This window comes from Ovis aries, chromosome 2 (genome assembly GCF_016772045.2).
Source record: "Ovis aries strain OAR_USU_Benz2616 breed Rambouillet chromosome 2, ARS-UI_Ramb_v3.0, whole genome shotgun sequence".
Classification (NCBI taxonomy): domain Eukaryota; kingdom Metazoa; phylum Chordata; class Mammalia; order Artiodactyla; family Bovidae; genus Ovis; species Ovis aries.
Genome location: NC_056055.1, coordinates 199,255,849 through 199,275,971, shown reverse-complemented (window position 1 = coordinate 199,275,971; position 20,123 = coordinate 199,255,849). Strand labels below are relative to the sequence as shown.

The window sequence follows — 20,123 nt, the reverse complement described above, 5'->3', positions numbered from 1 at the left end:
TTTCCACAAAGACAATATATATCCTTATACGTTTACCTATAAATTACCTGCCAGAGGGTGAAATGGTTTTCATGGTAAACTGAGAAGATCAGTGTGGCAGGTTATTATTTTGGCTTTGTTCCTAAGATTCAGATTTTAAAAAGCTATACACAGTGGGGAGAGGTGATTGGGACTGGTGCAAAAGTAGCAGAGATGGATGCAGGATTGCCCTGAACAGATGCCTGCTACATTTACCACGTGCCGTGGTACTGTGCTAACTCCTTGTACAGGCATCAACAGTTTTATCTTTGCACAACCTCATTAAGTTGGTGCTATATTATTCTAATTTTGAAGATGAGAAAAATAGGGGGTTGTAAATTTTAATAGACTTACCCAAAGCCACATTTCTAGAAGGTGACACAGTCCAAATCTGTCTGACTCAAGTATTCACACTCTTAACCACTGTATTAAGAGACCAAATGGTGGACAAGGTTTTAGTTCAGTTCAGTTGCTCAGTCGTGTCCAACTCTTTGTGACCCCATGAATTGCAGCACGTCAGGCCTCCCTGTCTATCACCAACTCCCGGAGTTCACTCAAACTCCCGGAGTCTACTCAAACTCATGTCCATTGAGTCAGTGATGCCATGCAACCATCTCATTCTCTGTTGCCCCTTCTCCTGCATTCAATCTTTCCCAACAACAGGGGCTTTTCAAATGAGTCTGTTCTTTGCATCAGGGGGCCACAGTATTGGAGTTTCAGCTTCAACATCAGTCCTTCCAATGAACACTCAGGCCTGATCTCCTTTAGGATGGACTGGTTGGATCTCCTTGCAGTCCAAGGGACTCTCAAGAGTCTTCTCCAACACCACAGTTCAAAAGCATAAATTCTTCGGCACTCAGCTTTCTTTATAGTCCAACTCTCACATCCATACATGACTACTGGAAAAACCATAGCCTTGACTAGACGGACTTTGTTGGCAAAGTAATGTCTCTGCTTTTCAATATGCTATCTAGGTTGGCCATAACTTTCCTTTCAATGAGTATCTTTTAATTTCATAGCTGCAGTCACCATCTGCAGTGATTTTGGAGGCCAAAAAAATAAAGTCAGCCACTGTTTCCACTGTTTCCCCATCAATTTCCCATGAAGTGATGGGACCAGGTGCCATGATCTTCATTTTCTGAATGTTGAGCCTTAAGCCAACTTTTTCACTCTCCTCTTTCACTTTCATCAAGAGGCTGTTTAGTTCTTCGCTTTCTGCCATAAGGGTGGTGTCATCTGCATATCTGAGGTTATTGATATTTCTCCCAGCAATCTTGATTCCAGCTTGTGCTTCTTCCAGCCCAGCATTTCTCATGATATACTCTGCATTCAAGTTAAATAAGCAGGGTGACAATATACAACCTTGACATACTCCTTTTCCTATTTGGAACCAGTCTTTTGTTCCATGTCCAGTTCTAACTGTTGCTTCCTGGCATGCATACAGATTTCTCAAGAGGCAGGTCAGGTGGTCTGGTATTTCCATCTCTTGAATTCTCTACATTTTATTGTGATCCACACAGTCAAAGGCTTTGGCATAGTCAATAAAGCAGAAATAGATGTTTTTCTGGAACTCTCTTGCTTTTTCCATGATCCAGCAGATGTTGACAATTTGATCTCTGGTTCCTCTGCCTTTTCTAAAACAAGCTTGATCATCTGGAAGTTCACAGTTCACATATTGTTGAAGCCTGGCTTGGAGAATTTTGAGCATTACTTTACTAGCGTGTGAGATGAGTGCAATTGTACGGTAGTTTGAACATTCTTTGGTGGGATTGGAATGAAAACTGACTTTTCCAGTCCTGTGGCCACTGCTGAGTTTTCCAAATTTGCTGGCATATTGAATGCAACACTTTCACAGCATCATCTTTCAGGATTTGAAATAGCTCAACTGCAATTCCATCACCTCCACTAGCTTTGTTCATAGTGATGATTTTTAAGGCCCACTTGACTTCACATTCCAGGATGTCTGGCTCTAGGTGAGTGATCACACCATTGTGATTATCTGGGTCGTGAAGATCTTTTTTGTACAGTTCTTCCATGTATTCTTGCCACCTCTTTTTAATATCTTCTGTTTCTGTTAGGTCCATACTACTCCTGTCCTTTATTGAGCCCATCTTTGCATGAAATGTTCCCTTGGTATCTCTAATTTTCTTGAAGAGATCTCTAAAGTTTCCCATTCTATTGTTTTCTCTATTTCTTTGCACTGATCACTGAGGAAGGCTTTCTTATCTCTCCTTGCTATTCTTTGGAACCCTGCATTCAAGTGGGTATATCTTTCTTTTCTCCTTTGCTTTTCATTTCTGCTATTTTCACAGCTATTTGTAAGGCCTCCTCAGAGAGCCATTTTGCTTTTTTGCACTTCTTTTTCATGGGGATGGTCTTGATCCCTGTCTCCTATACAATGTCAGGAACCTCTGTCCATAGTTCATCAGGTACTCTGTCTCAGATCTAGTCCCTTTGTCTCTAGATCTATTTGTCACTTCCACTGTATAATCATAAGGGATTTGATTTAGGTCATACCTGAATGGCCTAGGGGTTTTCCCTACTTTCTTCAGTTTAAGTCTGAATTTGGCAATAAGGAGTTCATGATCTGAGCCACAGTCAGCTCCCAGTCTTGTTTTTACCGACTGTACAGAGCTTCTCCATCTTGGCTGCAAAGAATGTAAACAATCTGATTTCGGTGTTGACCATCTGATTATGTCCATGTGTAGAGTCTTCTCTTGTGTTGTTGGAGGAGGGTATTTGCTATGACCAGTGTGTTCTTTGGCAAAACTCTATTAGCCTTTGGCATGCTTCATTCTGTACTCCAAGGCCAAATTTGCCTGTTACTCCAGGTGTTTCTTGACTTCCTAAGTTTGCATTCCAGTCGCCTATAATGAATAGGACATCTTTTTGGGTGTTAGTTCTAGAAGGTCTTAGAGTTCTTCAGAGAACTGTTCAACTTCAGTTTCTTCAGCATTACTGGTCGGGGCATAGACTTGGATTACTGTGATATTGAATGGACTAGGTTTACCTGGATTTAACTGTACCTTAGTACAGTTATTGCTTTGGGCTTTCCTTCTTAAGCAATAAAAAAACCAAAAACTAATGCAATATTCTATACCTCTTTAATTCTAGAGTTGTGGTTCTTATAGTGTGGTCCCCAAATGAATAGCATCCTGCATCACCTGGGAACTTGTTAGAAATGCAAATTTTTAGTTCCCAACCAAGATCTACTAAAGAAGAATCTCTGGGTGTGGGCATAGCGATCTCTGTTTTAATAAGCCTTCAAGAGGATTCTGATGCTTACAAAAGTTGTAGGAGCACTCTTCCAGAGAAAGCCTATAGATGTTGTTTAGGCTTCCCTTCTCCTACAGAGGGTTACAACAACTCACAGGTTGAGCGGAGCTGAGGTCCATACTCAGTTTCTCTCTCCCTACTTTCTTCAACTTAAGTCTGAATTTGGCAATAAGGAGTTCATGATCTGGGCCACAGTCAGCTCTGGGTCTTGTTTTTGCTGACTGTATAGAGCTTCTCCATCTTTGGCTGCAAATAATATAATCAATCTGATTTCGGTGTTGACCATCTGGTGATGTCCAGGTGCAGAGTCTTCTCTTGTTCTCCCATTTGTTCCACAGTGTCTTTACTGTTGAGCTCTTCTGCTGACAGATTATTGTGCCTTAAAGTTCCAATGCCGTTGTTATCATGCTCACTGCTAGTTTAGTAGAGGGCTTCTCTGGTGGCTCAGCTCGTAAAGAATCCACCTGCAATGTCAGAAATCTGGGTTTGATCCCTGGGATGGGAAGATCCCCTGGAGGAGGGCATGGCAACCCACTCCAGTAGTCTGGCCTGGAGAATCCCATGGACAAAGGAACCTGGTGGGCTACAGTCCGTGTGGTTGCAAACAGCCGGACATGACTGAGCGACTAAGCACAGCACCGCTACATTTTTTCTTTTTCTTCAGATTTATGTTTCTTTCTACTTTTCACTTCTGTTATCTTCATTCCCCACCCTTTTCTCTTTTTTTTTTTCTGATTTTTATTGAGCACATTGTATTCCACATAACACTTTATCCTAATCTGCCTCCTTTTCATCCCCTACTTTCTCTCATAGTAGGATGGGCTATTAATTACTCCTCAGGAAACTTAACATCTTGGCAGCAAAATATTCGCTTCTTGGTGGTACAAAAAGGAAGATACTTCTATTTGTGAGTTAGTCTAAAGATTCCTAAAAATATCTTTTGATATTTTCTCTTTCCTAAGAACAAGAATCATTGTATTTCTCACTAAACTGAAAATGCATTGAGGACAGAATTCGTGTATGGTTCACACCAGTCACCACTGCTACGAAAAGTGATAATCCTCCAAGGCAATCACCCCTTGAAAAAATTGTGGTAAAATATATAAAACATAAGGTTTACTATCTTAACCATTTTTCAGTGTACAATTCAGTAGTCTTACATGCATTTACATTGTTATACAACCATCACCACCTTTCATCTCCAGACTTCTTTCATCTTGCAAAACTGAAATTCTGTACTCGTTAAACAATAACTCCCCACTCTTGCCCGTCCCAGTCCCCGATAACCACGTTCACCTTTCTATGAATTTGACTGCTCTTGGAACCTCATATAGGTGGATTCATATGGTTTATCTTTTCTGTGACTGGCTTATTTCATTTTGCATAATGTCTTCAAGATTCATTTATGTTATAGCAGGTGTCAGAATTCCCTTACTCTTTAAAGCTGAGTAATATTCCATTGTATAAATACATATATTGTGTACACACAGACCATATTTTGTTTATCTATTCATTTATATATGGACTCTTGGGTCGCTTCTACATTTTGTCATGAACACATAATGCTTCTATGAACATGGGTGTACAAATATCTGATGAGGACCATTACCCAGTTTCACATAATATTAGTACCATTAAGCCACGATGCTTATATTTAGCATGGAGAGGTAGATATGGATGAGAGGAAACAGGGAGGTCCATAGAAGCATATCTGGGGCCTCCAAGGCATGTTGGCATCTGACCATAGAAGAATGCTCTATAGTCAATTTAACTATGATAGATTTTGAGTTCCCTTGCTCTTGTCTCTTGTCACCCCCCAGCAATTTTGCTCCTTAGACTCTCGCCTTTTCTTCTATTCAGACTTGGAACCTCTGGTTGTTGTCTTGAAACATTGACTTTGTTCTGATTTTCACTCTGCTTTAAAGATTGAGGGCAGAAGGGGAAGGGGACGACAGAGGGTGAGACGGTTGTATGGCATCACTGACTCAATGGACGTGAGTTTGAGCAAACTCTGGGAGATAGGGACAGTGAGGTCTGGCGTGCTGCAGTCCATCAGGTCGCAGAGTCGGACATGACTTAGTGACTCAATAGCAACAACAACGGCTTCTTTACACTTTGGGAACTTGTCACCTCCTCAGTTTCTGACCTCAGTCTTACCCTTACTTTTTTGGATTCTTTTAACAGACTGCTTGGAGGGACCCATCTTGGCACCAGTTAGGAGAAAGGAGGACGCATTATCTTCCAAACACATAGCCATCAGGGTAAGTCAGGAGCACTGGAGTAGGAATTGTTAGGCTAGACTGAGAAGACACGGGCACCAGTACATACCTGTCTGCTTAAAACTCACGGCATGTGACCCACCCACAAGACACAGGAAAAGATATAACAAGTTGAAAATCAAGCTAACCCCTCCCAGACAGACTCTGCCTGCTGGCTCTGTCTCTGCCCAAAGAACCAAATGGGTATTAGTCATGCAGAACCTCTTGGACCAACAGGGAAATCCACCCATGGCAATTCTTCCTAGAAATGTCAGTTTGCTTCCACCATTATCTCATTTTTACTGAGATTATCTTAAACAGGAGTTTGTCCCTCAAGTTCCGTAGAAACCTTCTGCTTACCCTGCTTTTAGCATAAAAAAAAATTTACAAATATTTACATGTGATTTTTTTCTCTGTGGTCTATCACCAGGATCAGGGGAGGCATACATTAAGAATTTTGTAGATGAAACACTCATATGGTAAGAAAGGCAACTGTAGAACTTTGTGTAGGCTTAGCTTTCTGACCTAACATATGAGTGACTACTGCTTTGGCCCCTAGCCCCCTAAAAGGAAACTTAAGATTCATAAAAATTAATGGTGCAAATACAAAAAAAAAAAAAAATTAGTGGTGATTATTTTGCCTTAAAGTTTCTTAGAGAGATTTCTTATATCCATATATATATATGAATACGCTTCATAAAATATATTAGGTAGTTAATTTAAATAGATCTATTAATAAAATTAGTCATAATACTATATCAAGCAATGTCACAATATTTCATGCATATGCACAGTGATATTAAATACAACTCTGGTTAAATTGACCTACATTCAGCTAAAGTTTGAAAAACGCTTAAAAGCTAAGTTTTCTGCTCTTTTATCATTAGTTGCACTTCTTGACCAATGTCTAATGAGTTTGGAAAATCAGAAAAGTGGCATTGGCTAACGTTAATATTCACAGGTGTAGAATATTGAATCTGGAATATCGGGAGAATCTTCTAGCCCAGGGATCAGCAAACTGCGGCCAAGAGGCCAAATTTGATCCCCTGCCTATTTTTGTAAATAAAGTTTTATTAGAACACAATCGTATTTATTTACCTATTATCTGCATGTCCATTCATGTTACAACAGGAGTTGAGTAACTGTAACAGAGACTTTATGGCCCACAAGGCTGAAAATATTATCTGGCTCTTTATAGAAAGTTTGGTGACTTCTGATTTAGTGCAACTTCCTCAGTATGCAAATAAGGGTACATTTCCAGATCTCTTGCTAATATTTCTATAGGTCTTATCACATTCCATACTTTGCTTAAATATATGAACATGTCCTTTAGCCAGAACTCACCATTTTTTCCTATATGCCTTACTGTTCTCAAGATAAGTGCGTGTGTGTTTCACATGTTGGTACTATATATTCTCTCTTAACATTAAGGTTTTTATGTTAGCTAAATTTCTAGATTAATATTTTATTCTCCAAGTCTTTTTCAAAAATTTTTATAAATATTGAGAGTTGTTTCACAAAAAGTAGTTTACTTTGACTATTAGTGTTTATAATTAAAATGTGTTTGAATACCACAAATTTTGCCTTTCATAGTAAAAGGCCAGATGTAGCTAAAACCTTCATGTAAAGTATAGGGTATTATTAAATAAATATATATTCAAAATTGAATATATATATTCAAAAACATGGAAGAATACCTCCAATTACTCGATACTGAGTTTAAGTATTAAAAATGACCAACACCCTCGTGTAGGCCAGGCCTTTAAAAAGCTGGAATCCTTTGGGGGAAGTAGATATATAAGTGGAAAACTGATGTAAGGAAGTCCCCAAATAATGGTGATATGAATCATTCTTTCCTATTAGTGCTATTATCTGAATTTCAGTATTCATTATCTAAAAAATATTAATATGCCACCTAGACCCTCCTGAACTGTACTTCCATTAAAGCAAATTTCTATTGTGCACTTTACCCCAAAAAGAATCTGGTTTTAACTACATTTTTAAAATAGAGGAATACTGCTTTTTACTCCCCCAGCTTTATTGTGATTTAACTAACACATAACATTTTGTAAATTTAAGATGTAAAATGTGTTGATTTGAAAGGAACACTGCCTTTCTAAAACACATAGCACCACTAGGTAATATGACAATGATAAATCAAAGTTTTGTTATCTATAGCTATCTATATTGTTCCAGATCATGATTTTTATCACAATAGATACAAATCTGCAGAAAAAAAGAACAATGTTATAATGGTATTTTGCTCTGTGAAATGAAAATGCAATCATTTCCCCCTTGATTCCTATCATTCTTTCATCCTCTCCTCTTTCTTATTTCTTTAAATAAAACATTTCATCCTAGAACTCTTTATCCTTTTCTTAGAAAGTCTCATTACTTATATTATTCCCAAGAAATGTTAAATCTGAGACTCAATAATTTAAACATTTGACAGTTTTGATGTTAAAACATATTAACTTATTCAGCAAATGTACATGGTATTTTATATTCAAAAGATATTCTTCATCCTTGTGAATGAGTTTAACTCTCTAGGAGAAAACCAACATATAACCCAAGAGATTAAATTTTTCTCCTGGTTTTAATAGTGAGAGACAGCACAAACAGAATTAAAAATCTGGATTGCAGGGCTGAGGTTATGTTGCCTTTCATTTTGCAGCAATGGAGACTGAACTGGTGAGACAAGGGTAATCAGGTTGAAAATCCTTATTTTGTTTTTGATGATTTATTCTCTGTTTCCTTGGAAACAGAGCTAGCAGCCACAGAGTTGCTGGCATTATGTTTTCTTTTCAAGCTTTGAAACATCAGAGAAAAAGGTGAGGCTTTATGACTGTAATTTGTAGAATCTGATTTATTTTCAAGTAAATTAAAAACAAATGTTATTGAATGCCTGTTACAGAAAAGGTGCTCAGCTGCACAGTTATGTCTGACTCTTTGCGACCACATGGACTGCAGCTCACCAGGCTCCTCTGTCTGTGGGATTTTCCAGGCAAGAATATTGCAGTGGGTTGCCATTTCCTCCTCCAGGGGGGCTTCCCTGCCCAGGGATCAAACCCATGTCTCCTGCTTTGCAGGTGGATTCTTTATTGCTGAGCCACTGGGGAAGCTGTGCATATAAGGTACTAGGAGGCAAATACTAACACGTTTGAGAAAAAGCTTTAAACAAATTGAGTAGAATAAATTTTAGTTTCTAAAAGCCAATCTAGTACATATATACATATATATATATTTATGTGTGTGTGTATGTATAAAGAAACAAGGGAAATAAAGCTTACTTAAAAACCTGTCACATGAGTGTAGTACTTTGGTATCAATATAATTTATTGAGTTATATTAGAAACCAAATAGATTCCCACACCAAACAGCACCATTCTTTTTCCTATATTCCAAATCAGGTAATATGAGGGTGGTTACTATGCATTGACAGGATAGTTTTTGCCTCCAGTAAATAAAATAGACAAAAACTAAGGGGAGCTTAAGCAAGCCTAAAAGGTTTCCTAAGAAAGTTTAGTTCAGTTGCTCAGTCTTGTCCGACTCTTTGCGACTCCATGAACTGCAGCTTGCAAGGCTTCCCTGTCCATCACCAACTCCCAGAGCTTGCCCAAGCTCATGTCCATCAAGTCAGTGATGCCATCCAACCATCTCATCCTCTGTTGTCCCCTTCTCTTCCTGCCTTCAGTCTTTCCCAGCATCAGGGTCTTTTCAAATGAGTCAGTTCTTTGTATTACGTGGCCAAAGTATTGGAACTTCAGCTTCAGCATCAGTCCTTCCAGTGAATATTGAGGACGGATTTCCTTTAGGATTGACTGGTTGGATCTCCTTGCAGTCCAAGGGACTTTCAAGAGTCTTCTCCAACACCACAGTTCGAAAGCATCAATTCTTCGGCACTCAGCTTTCTTTATGGTCCAACTATCACATCCATACACGACTGCAGGAAAAACCATAGCTTTGACTAGACATACCTTTGTCGGCAAAGTAATGTCTCTGCTTTTTAATATGCTATCTAGGTTGGTCATAGGTTTTCTTTCAAGAAGCAAGCATCTTTTAATTTCATGTCTGCAATCACCATCTGTAGTGATTTTGTAGCCCAAGAAAATAAAGTCTGTCACTGTTTCTATCATTTCCCCATCTATTTGCCATGAAGTGATGAGACTGGATGCCGTGATCTTCATTTTCTGAATGTTATGCTTTAAGCCAACTTTTTCACTCTCCTCTTTCACTTTCATCAAGAGGCTCTTTAGTTCTTCTTTGCTTGCTGCCATAATGGTGGTGTCATTTGCGTATCTGAGGTTATTGATATTTCTTGCAGCAATTGTGATTCCAGCTTGTGCTTCATCCAGCCCAGCATTTTGCATGAAAGTGAAAGGAAAGTGAAGTCATTCAGTCGTGTCTAACTCTTTGCAAGCCCATGAACTATATAGCCTGCCAGGCTCCTCCATCCATGGAATTTTCCAGGCAAGGATCCTGGAGTGGGTTGCCATTTCCTTCTCTAGGGAAGTTAAATAAGCAGCGTAACAATACACAGCCTTGATGTACTCCTATGCCTATTTGGAACCAGTTCATTTTCCCATGTCCAGGTCTAACTGTTATTTCTTGATCTGCATACAGATTTCTCAAGAGGCAGGTAAGGTGGTGTGGTAGCCCCATCTCTTTAAGAATTTTCCGCAGTTTGTTGTGATCCACACAGTCAAAGGCTTTGGCATAGTTAATAAAGCATAAGTAGATGTTTTTCTGGAACTCTCTTGCTTTTTCTATGATCCAATGGATGTTGGCGATTTGATCTCTGGTTCCTAAAAAAACTGACATATTAATGAATTTAGTAAATATTTCAGTTGATTGTCAAATGATTATAATATGGTCATTTCCTTTATGAAATTTGCATTAAGTGCAACCCATTCCAGTATTCTTGCCTGGAGAATCCCATGGACAGAGAAGCCTGGTGGGCTACAGTCCATAGGGTCACAAAGAGTCAGACAGACTGAAGCAACTTAGCAAGCACACACACATTTAAAAAGTCATACCTTTAAAAAATCCTAACTGAGATGAAAAGATAAGAGTTATAGGCAATAGTTGCAGGGAAGATTTGTCTTTTTATTTTAATAAGAGCTAAGGCAAGTCAAAACCACAATGAGAAGTCACCTCTCACCTCTTAGAAAGGCTATTATGAAAAAAAAAAAAAACAAATGTTAGTGAGGTGGAGGTGTTAGTAGAAATTTAAATTGGTGTAACCACTATGGAAAACAGTGGGTTCCTCAAAAAATTTTAAATTGAACTACCCTATGACCTGGCCCAGGTGGCACTAGTGGTAAAGAACCTGCCTGCCAATGCAGGAGACATAACTCGCAGGTTTGATCCCTGGGTTGGGAAGATCCCCTGGAGAAGGAAATGGCAACCCACCCCAGTATGCTTGCCTGGAGAATCCCCATGGACAGAGGAGCCTGGTGGGCTATGGCTCATAAGGTGGCAAAGAGTTGGACATGACTGAAATGATTTAGCATGCATGCGTGACCTGGCAATTCTACTTCTGGGTACTTATCTGAAGCAAATAAACATACTAATTCAGAAAGATATATGTACCTCTGTGATCATTGCAGCATTATTCTTAATAGCCAAAATATGGACATAACCCAACTTCCCATCAATAGATGAGTGGATAAAGAAGTTGTGATACACACACACACACACACACACGTGCACACACACGTGTATGTGTATATATGATGGAACAGTATTCAACATAAAAAATGAAATCTTGCCATTTGCAACAAGATAGATGGACCCAGAAGGTATTAGCTTATGTGAAATAAATCAGACAGAGAAAGAAAACTACTGTATGATTTCACTTATATGGAATCTAAAAAAACAGAACAAATGAACAAACACAACAAAACACAGAACCACAAATACAGAGAACAAACAAGTGGTTGCCAGAAGGCAGGTGGGGTACAAGGATGAGAGAAATAGGTGACTGAGATTATGAGGTACAAACTTCCAGTCACAAAATGAATGAGTCACAGGTATTAAATGTACAGTGTGGGGAATATAGTCAATAATACCATAATGTCTTTATATGGTGATGGATTGGTAATTAGACTTATTGTAGTGATCAATTTGAAATGCATAGAAATATTGAATTACTATGTTGTACATCAGGAACTAACAGTATTGTAGGTCAATTATACTTCAGAAACAAATAAACTCACAGAAAAAAAGACCACATTTGTGGTTACCAGAGCCAAGGGTAGAGGGAGGGGGAATTGGACAAAGGTGGTCGAAGGTAAAGAACTTCCAGTTATAAATAAGTACTATGGATATAATGTACAACATGATAGATATAATTAACACTGCTGTATGTTATCTATAAAAGCTCTTAAGAGAGTAAATCCTAAGAGTTTTCCTAACAAGGAAAATTTTTTTCTATTTCTTTAATTTTGTCTCTATATGAGGTTATCAGTGTTCACTAAACTTCTTAGGAAATCATTTCATGATGTAAGTTAAATAATTATGCTCTACAGCTTAAAATTGTCAATTATATCTCAATAAAACTGGAAGAATAACATTAGTATGATCTGAGCATATTTATATGCTTCAAGGGAGAGAGAAGAGTTGAAGAGACTGACAGAGACTAATTTGATAGAACTGATTTCCAAAAGAGAAAGGAGGCAATGGGAACTAAAACACAACTAGAGGGATTTGCTTTTGATGTCCTCTAATGACACCATAATAATGATAATAATGCTTACTATTTGCCAGGCATTGTTCCAATTACTTCAGATGTATTAACTGAATTAGGACTGGATGGAGATAATGAACTTGGAAACAAAGAGTTGAAAGAATGTATACGTGAAAATAAAAATCATCTCTGTAAATACGAAGATAAAATTACGTACTGATAATCTGCTGAAACAGAAAGATGGTGTAGGCAGCCTAAAAAGAGGTGGTTTGAGGACTAGGAGAGGGAGTTGACCAGAAACATATAAAAATACTTCTGAACAGTAATTCCACTGATTGTGTCATTTTCTCCAGCAGTGCTCAGATACAGTGGGGTCAGAGCTCAGAGATTATATCAATTTAGGGTTGGATTATAAACAGAATAAGATTGAAAGACAAGAGTTCAGGAAGTTGACAGCACTGGCAGAGGGTGGTTAAGTGATAGTCTGGGTTAGGTTAGACATGAAATGAACTGAAGCCAGGATGGGGATAATTTTGTAATAGGAAAAAAGAAAGTTAAAAGGTATAGTGCTAGAACGATTACTTGAGTCTCTTTGCCTCTCTTTTCTTAGAAGATAATCAAGATAGCAGGTTGCCACCACTCACGTAAGCCATCAGAACAGTAAGCTCTGTCATCTTCAGGTTCAGTGTTTTCTCTGCAGAGCCAAGCTCTCCGGAAGGATAAATCCTGGCTACTCAAAGTGTAGTCTACTGACCAGCATCACTGGCATCACCCAGGAGATTGTTAGAAATGCAGAATCTGTGTTTCACTCTAGAACTGAATCAGAATCTGCTTTTAAATTATTCATTTATTTTTGGCTGTGTTGGTTCTTGGTTGCTGCGGGGGCTTTTCTCTAGTTATGGTGTGTGCAGGCTTCTCGTTGTGGTGGCTTGTCTTATTGCGGAGCATGGGCTCTAGGGCACACAGACATCAGTGTGTGTGGGCTCAGTAGTTGTGGTTCCCAGGCTGTAGAGCACAGGTTCAATGATAATTGTGGCTTAGTTGCTCCACAGCACATCAGATCTTCCTGGGCTAGAATCTGCGTCTCCTACATTGGTAGGCAGATTCTTTACCACTGAGCCATAAAGGAAGCCCAGAATCTGCTCTATAATCTACAAGTAACTCATATGAACATTAAGTTTGAGGCACTGGGATAAACAGATGTGAGTTCAGCTTCACCCCTGGTTTATTTGTGCTGATCATGATATGCTAGGGAAAACAAGGAGCAGATATCCTGCCTGTGATGTTCTCTAGATCCCAGGCTATTGAGCACTCCATTTTTAATGTATAATTTAAATTATTTCCCAAATGACTCCTTATATCCTAATTCCAGCCCAGACACCAGGTGCTCTGAACATATGAATATCACGGTATCATATGAGATAAACTGTAAGCTTCCTTTTAGTTTTAAAATTATTTTATGTATCATAGCCACACTTCATCTGCACAGAAAATCAGCCCAAATGGAATGAAATTCAGTCAGTACCAAAAATAATAAGAATAATTTTGTAGTTAGCCTCCCCCCGCCCCCCCCCCACACACACATACACACACACACACATCTATCTGCTCTTGGGTCAGCTTTAGAGGGTGCTACTCTGTCTTTCTAACTACTAACAATTTCAGCGTTTTGAAGCTGCTATACGTGATTATGAATGGTTTCTGAGCTACTATACGTGATTATGAATGGTTTCTGAGCTACTTTCTTACCCCCTGTTCGTGCAAAACCAAACTGAAATTCATTTAAATGAATTAAGTCACTTGAAGGAATCTGAGTGGAAGCTTGAGGGAATTTGTTTCCATATGTTAATGTGGAACCAATTTCCGAAGAGGTCCAGGTTCTGAGGAGTAAGGCAAGTTAGGGACAAATTGATCACACAGATACCTATCGGTTGCATCAGTGTTAATGGAAAAATTTGTTAACATTATTTAAAGACCAACGATGCTTTTTGATTCAGTCTTTTATCTTATACCAAGACTAGAATCTCGTCGACCTGCTGGTGGCTTTTTATGAGCCCGTGCTTTTTAAGCACTGTTGCCTACTGGGCCGACATCGGCGGTCAAGGATGGGGAGAAAACGCCGTGTGATTCCAGTTTAAGCTAACCGGTCCAGAGAGCTGTGGATGTACTCCACCACCGCTGGGAGAACCGAAATTGCGGAGGCCTGAGGCGTTTCAAAATTGAACGGGTAGGGTTTTTAAGCTGCACAGGGAGACAGATGTTCGCGACGTGACAACTGATGGTCCCTGGGCTCTGATGTCTCCCCTCCCCATGCTTGGTGTGCTCACCATCGGCTGTCTCTGTCTCTCTCTGTCTCTCTCTCTCTCTCTCTCTCCCCCCCCTCGCCCCTACGCCACCAGACGCCCACTCTCAATCCTTCCTTCTCCTCGGCTCCAGGACTCCCGCGCTCTCCCATGCCTCTCTCGTCCCCACTTTACCGCTCTTCTTTCTCTCTAGCCTGCCTCTCATTGCTCTCCCCTCCGCGTTCCTCCTTTTCCTTTTCCTCGCGCCCTCTCCTCCCTCCTCTCACCCTCCAGCCCAGCCCACTCCGCGCCTTCTTTTCTCAGTCCTCAGATTCGCGCTCCCGCGGCCCACGCCGCCTCCGCTCTCCCAGGGAGACGCTGGGCTGGACGCTTTCGGAGAGGCTGCGCGCAGGCGCAACGCGCGGTGGGCGCGCGGGCAGGCCGGGCGTCCGCGCAGGCGCGCGCTGCTCGGGTTTCGCTCCCGCGCGGGCAGCGGGACGTTCTTCTGTTCCCTTAGTCAGGGCTGACGGCCCCACGGCTGTAGTGGGGGAGGCATCATGTTACTCCACTCTGTCAATCTTTGGAACCTGGCGTTTTATGCCTTCATGGTCTTCATGGCCACCCTGGGGCTATGGGACGTCTTCTTCGGCTTTGAGGAAAATAAGTGCAGTATGAGCTACATGTTTGAGTACCCGGAGTATCAGGTGAGGTTCTGCCCTCCCTTCGCTGGCCGCTCCGAGGCTCGGGCCCCTGCAGCCTTACCCTTCGGTGCGTTTCCCCTGCCTCGGCCCCCCGCGCCTCTCCCTTCCCCTTACCCCTGCTGCGTCTTTGCTTTCTTGGCCCCAGAATACTTCGCAGCCCCCGCGGTCCTCTTCTTCTGCCCTTTGTGTCCTCTCTTCTCGGTGGGGTCCTTGATAGATGGTTCCCGGAGCATCCTCCCCGCCCCCCTCGAGGTTGCTCCCAGTTCCTCAGCCCGGTTCGCGGTCCCGAATCCCAAGCAGAGAAGGGCCGGGCCCGACGCCCCTCATCCCCGGAGACTCAGCTCCAGTCCCTTTCCCCAAATGCCTCCTCCCAGCCTTCCTGCCTTAACAGGTGCTCCGAGCCCTCTGCTTCCCACACGCCGAAATGCTTCCCCTTCCGCCCAGTAGTCCAAGCTTCTACAGAGTATATATTGCCTAGATAGTTCCCAGGTCTGCTTTAGAGACTTCAGGGATTTACCTCTATGTGAAAGGCTAACCTGATGAGTAAATAAACCAGGAACTAACTCAGTTCTCTCCGGGGAAGGTTTTGCGAAGCCCCCTAGTCTTGCAGGTCCTGGGTCGGTGCCTGTGCTTGCATCCTGTATAGGGGCGTGTCGTCCCTTACCAGTTGAATGTAAAGTCTGTTTCCTGGTGATGTTTTTGTTTTCTCACTGTGTTTGCAATTTTAAAAAGACCCGGCCCTTCTATCTCTCCGCCCCCATCTTTCTTTCTGTTTTCGATATTTTCAGTCACAGTTGCTTTATCGGTTCAGCATAGTAGACTCTAGAATTTCATTCATGACCAGCTGTAAAAAGAGTGACAAATTACACAGGCATCCAAAGAAATTTCACCGGAACGATTCTTTCCTTTCTCAATGCATCTCCCCTAATTATGGGATATGTATTGTAATGATAACTCCCTACCGTAAAAAGTGTGTGTACTACAACATACTGATAAAATGCATTGAAAACCACAGAAAATTTATTCTTTGAGGTGAGGGATGCAGATCCTGGTTGTTTCCATGTATAGGTCATTATGGAGGAATATTATTTGATTATCTTGCTATTATTTAGATCTTAAAACTACTTAAGGTTTAAATTGCTGAAGACATTCTTTTCTCATTTCTTACCCATTTTCCCGTGGGCAAAATTCAAATTTAGATTGTTTTGATATCTTTACCTTGCTTGGAATTGAGATTTGGCTTGTTTTGAGATCTTTACCTTGGATCAGTGCTTATATGGAAATGGAAGCTTTTGATATCAGATGCTGTTGAGGGAACAGATTTTAGCATATTACAGTGGTCTTTTAATTTCTAAATGAATATGCTGGTTTATGTTTATCAGAAGCTGCATATAGTTAAATATGTGGGCTTTTAGTTTAGATTCTTTAAAAAACTGAAAACAGAGCCTTTATAATCTTTTATTTTTCTTTGGTTTAATTAGAAAACTCCCAGTAGATTGAAGTAGGTCGTTTTAGTTTTGTACTGCATTGAAGAATTTGGTTAAAATGGAAACAGTATAGTACTAATTCCCATTTATTTTTGGATTATCCACAATTATTGAAGCTATCTTAAAATTTCAAGTAGTAGAAATCACTTACTGTTGGGAACAAAGCAGCGTAATATTGGCTGGCAAGACACAGAAAATTAGTATAGCTAATGCAAAAGAGCTGTTTGGGGTTTTTTGTTGTTATTGAATAGTCTTAATTATTTTTGCTGTTTTGAGGTTTTATTTATTTTTGAGGTTTTGTACTTCTGTTCATAATACGTTAGTACTGTAATATTAGAGTGGCAGGAGTTTTGATACACATTTTCAATAAATTTATCTTTATGGTATAAAAAGTGTTTATTCATTACAGTATTTGTGTTTGACTCTTCATTTTACTGTGCACACTAGGTTGCAGAAGCTGCCTAAGAAATGAGTCATTTTGAGTATAATAAGTGAGATTTCTGGATAACTGGGGGCTTTCTATTAAAAACCAATTATTTGTTTAAAGTGTTCTAAACATATTTTTATATTGCTTTTAGTTATATTTTATAGTAAGCACTAATTGTTCACACGTTGGTATCCAGCGTATGGAATATCCTAGTTATTGGGGTTTTTTTTTTTCCTCTTTCTTGATGCTTTTCTTCTTTTTTTACTTCTTGTTTACATATTCTTTAGCAGAATTTTAGAGGCATTTAAAAGGTTGGTTGAAACATGCTCAGTTTTATTTTCCATTTTAAAAATAAAATGTGGGACAGGAATTTGAAACTCTAAAAATTGTTTTGAATTTAAATTTTTTTTAATATCTCTTAATCCGCTACCTTTGGTTTTCCTAGATTCACTTATTCAGAGTTAGTTGAACATCTCACAAACCTACCAGGCAAAATATACATTATCCTTGAAAGCTTTTTGCCTTACATTTTAGCCAGATTGTAGAATTTGAGATGAAAACATCTGTGTGTGTTTCATACAATAATTTATTTGGCTATAGATATGTGACTTGCTCTCTGAAAGGAAATGCTGATATTGGGAAATGCAAATCACTTGTTATTAAGTGTGATGTTTATTTAGTATATCGTTTAATGACTTCTCTAAGTAAATTTTAGATGCGAGATTTGGGTGAGGAGGAATTAGAGATAAATCAGACTTGTGCCTTTAAATTTGTCTTTAAAGTATAATGAGGGAGACAGGAATGAAATGAATAGGCACAATATAATGTATTGAACATTATCATATCACTGTAAGAGTGTGTACAAGGCTCTTCACAGAAAAGAACAGTCATGTTCATCTTGGGCAGTCAACAGTTATAGAGAAGAGGTTGTATACTGGGCAATGTAGGATATGTATGTAGTTCACACAGTGTAGAAACAAGAAAATTGCAGGAATAAAGAACATTTGTGAAGGTAGGAAGGCACCAGGATACATTCCATAAGTAGTATTTATAGTATGTTATTTTTATGAAAAGAAGAAAATAACCTAAGACACATTTACTTATATTTGTGTATATTGTACATGTAAACTACTTTTGGAGGCACAAACTGCTAACATTGGTTGCCTTCTGAGTAGGTAATTGGATAACTAATGAACCCAAGGATAGTAGAGCTTTTTCAGTATATACCCTGTTGAATCTTGAGTTTTGGAACATATTAAAACATTTAAAATATGGCATATATAAATTATAAGGAAGTTAGTAAGAATAATTAGAACCAGGTTTTAAAGGACCTCTCAAGTGTTTATCATCTGTGTGTGTAGTGAAGAAACTCATAAGCTGTATGTTTTAACAAGGTTATTTCTTGACAGCAGTATGGACTATGGATTGTTAGCCTTTGGTGGGGGAGGGTTCTCATTTAAAATAATCAATTTAAAATATATTGGAGTCCTGTTGCTATAAATGTTTTCTTTTTTTAAACTCCTTGACCACCTTCTGTTTTTTAATCATCATCCTTTTTGTATACCTATATCTTTTCTGTCCTCAATCTAGGCAATACCCTTCCTGTCTTTTCCTGCCACTTACTCCCAACTTGAATTTTGTTGAAACACAGTTTTGCCATTGCCTACGATTCCCACTTTATGTTTTTGTTCTGTCTTTTTTTCCATCTTTATGCTTTTTTCTACTCCATATTATATGCAGTCATATTTTAAAATGTACATTGTCTCACTATAAAATTGCTTTTATAATAGTAGATTGTGAAATTTATCAAATAATATTCTTTTGCTTATTTTTCTGTCTCCAGGGAATTAAATACTTTTTTGGACATATTTGATTGTTTTATCCTTTTTAGTTAGTTTTCAACTCGTTCAAAACTTTTGTTTAGTCACCGTCCTAAAAAGAACCTACTGTGTGTGTGCTACTATCTCAAATAGTGTGCTAAATTATAAGGAGTTAAGATAACTGTTCCCTTGTTCTCCTTTTTTTTTTTCCTTGCATAATTTACACCTAAAGAACAAAATATTGCATCCTTTTTATTTTTGATTATTTACTGTGTGTAATTAATATTGGGACTAATTTGAGCTGAGGTACATACACACATCTTAAAGCAAATAGTTGATATCTCTGTATTTTGAATATTTGAGGAGATAAAGTTGCTAGTAACTTAAACAACAGGCTCACAGTCTCTGAAGTTGTTTTCATGGTGTTACTGGCACAGATTGTTTATGGTACCATCCTCAAATATCCAGGAATTTGCATAAATGATCAGAATTATTCTTTTTAGAACAGTGATTTTTTTCACTAGTCATTACCCATTTACAATTTTCAAAATTCACTCAGTAGTTGAAATTTTCACCAAGCATGTGTACGTTACTAGTTTAGTTGAGTCGCTCAGTCGTGTCTGACTCTTTGCAACCCGTGGACTGTAGCCTACCAGGCTCCTCTGTACATGGGATTTTCCAGGCAAGAGTACTGGAGTGTGTTACCATTTCCTTCTCCAGAGGATCTATAACTGCTAGATCATTAAATCTCTTGATGTCTCTTTAAATAAAATCTACTGTTCAGTATAACTGGTTTCATTTTTAATGGTCTCTCAGTTAGTCTCAGTGTTAACTACTCAGTCGTGTCCAACTGTTTGTGACCTCATGGACTGTAGCCTGCCAGGCTCCTCTGTCCATGGAGTTCTCCAGGCAAGAATACTGAAGTGGGTTGCCATTCTCTTCTCCAGGGGATATTCCCAACCCAGGGATCTAAGCCGGGTCTCCTGCATTGCAGGCAGATTCTTTACTGTCTGAGCCACCAGGGAAGCCCTTAATGGTCTCTATCCCTTAGGGGTAAAAAAGAAAAAGGGAAAAAAAAGGAGCAGAAGAAGATTTTATGCTTTACTACTAATTTTATAGATGCCTACGTTTTGGGGATGACATTAAGACTTTGTTCATATTTTGTT

General features: G+C 39.2%; 1 protein-coding gene across 2 annotated transcripts in view; it reads left to right on the top strand.

Moving 5' to 3' along the window:
* The first annotated feature begins 14,988 nt into the window (after positions 1-14,988).
* PGAP1 (post-GPI attachment to proteins inositol deacylase 1) overlaps positions 14,989-20,123 on the top strand; it is a 78,303-nt gene continuing 73,168 nt past the window's right edge. For both annotated transcript variants that reach the window (XM_060410150.1, XM_004004787.6), the window contains exon 1: positions 14,989-15,226. In XM_060410150.1, the coding sequence (XP_060266133.1) occupies positions 15,080-15,226 (147 nt within the window). In that variant the 5' untranslated portion in view covers positions 14,989-15,079. The remainder of the gene's footprint in view (positions 15,227-20,123) is intronic.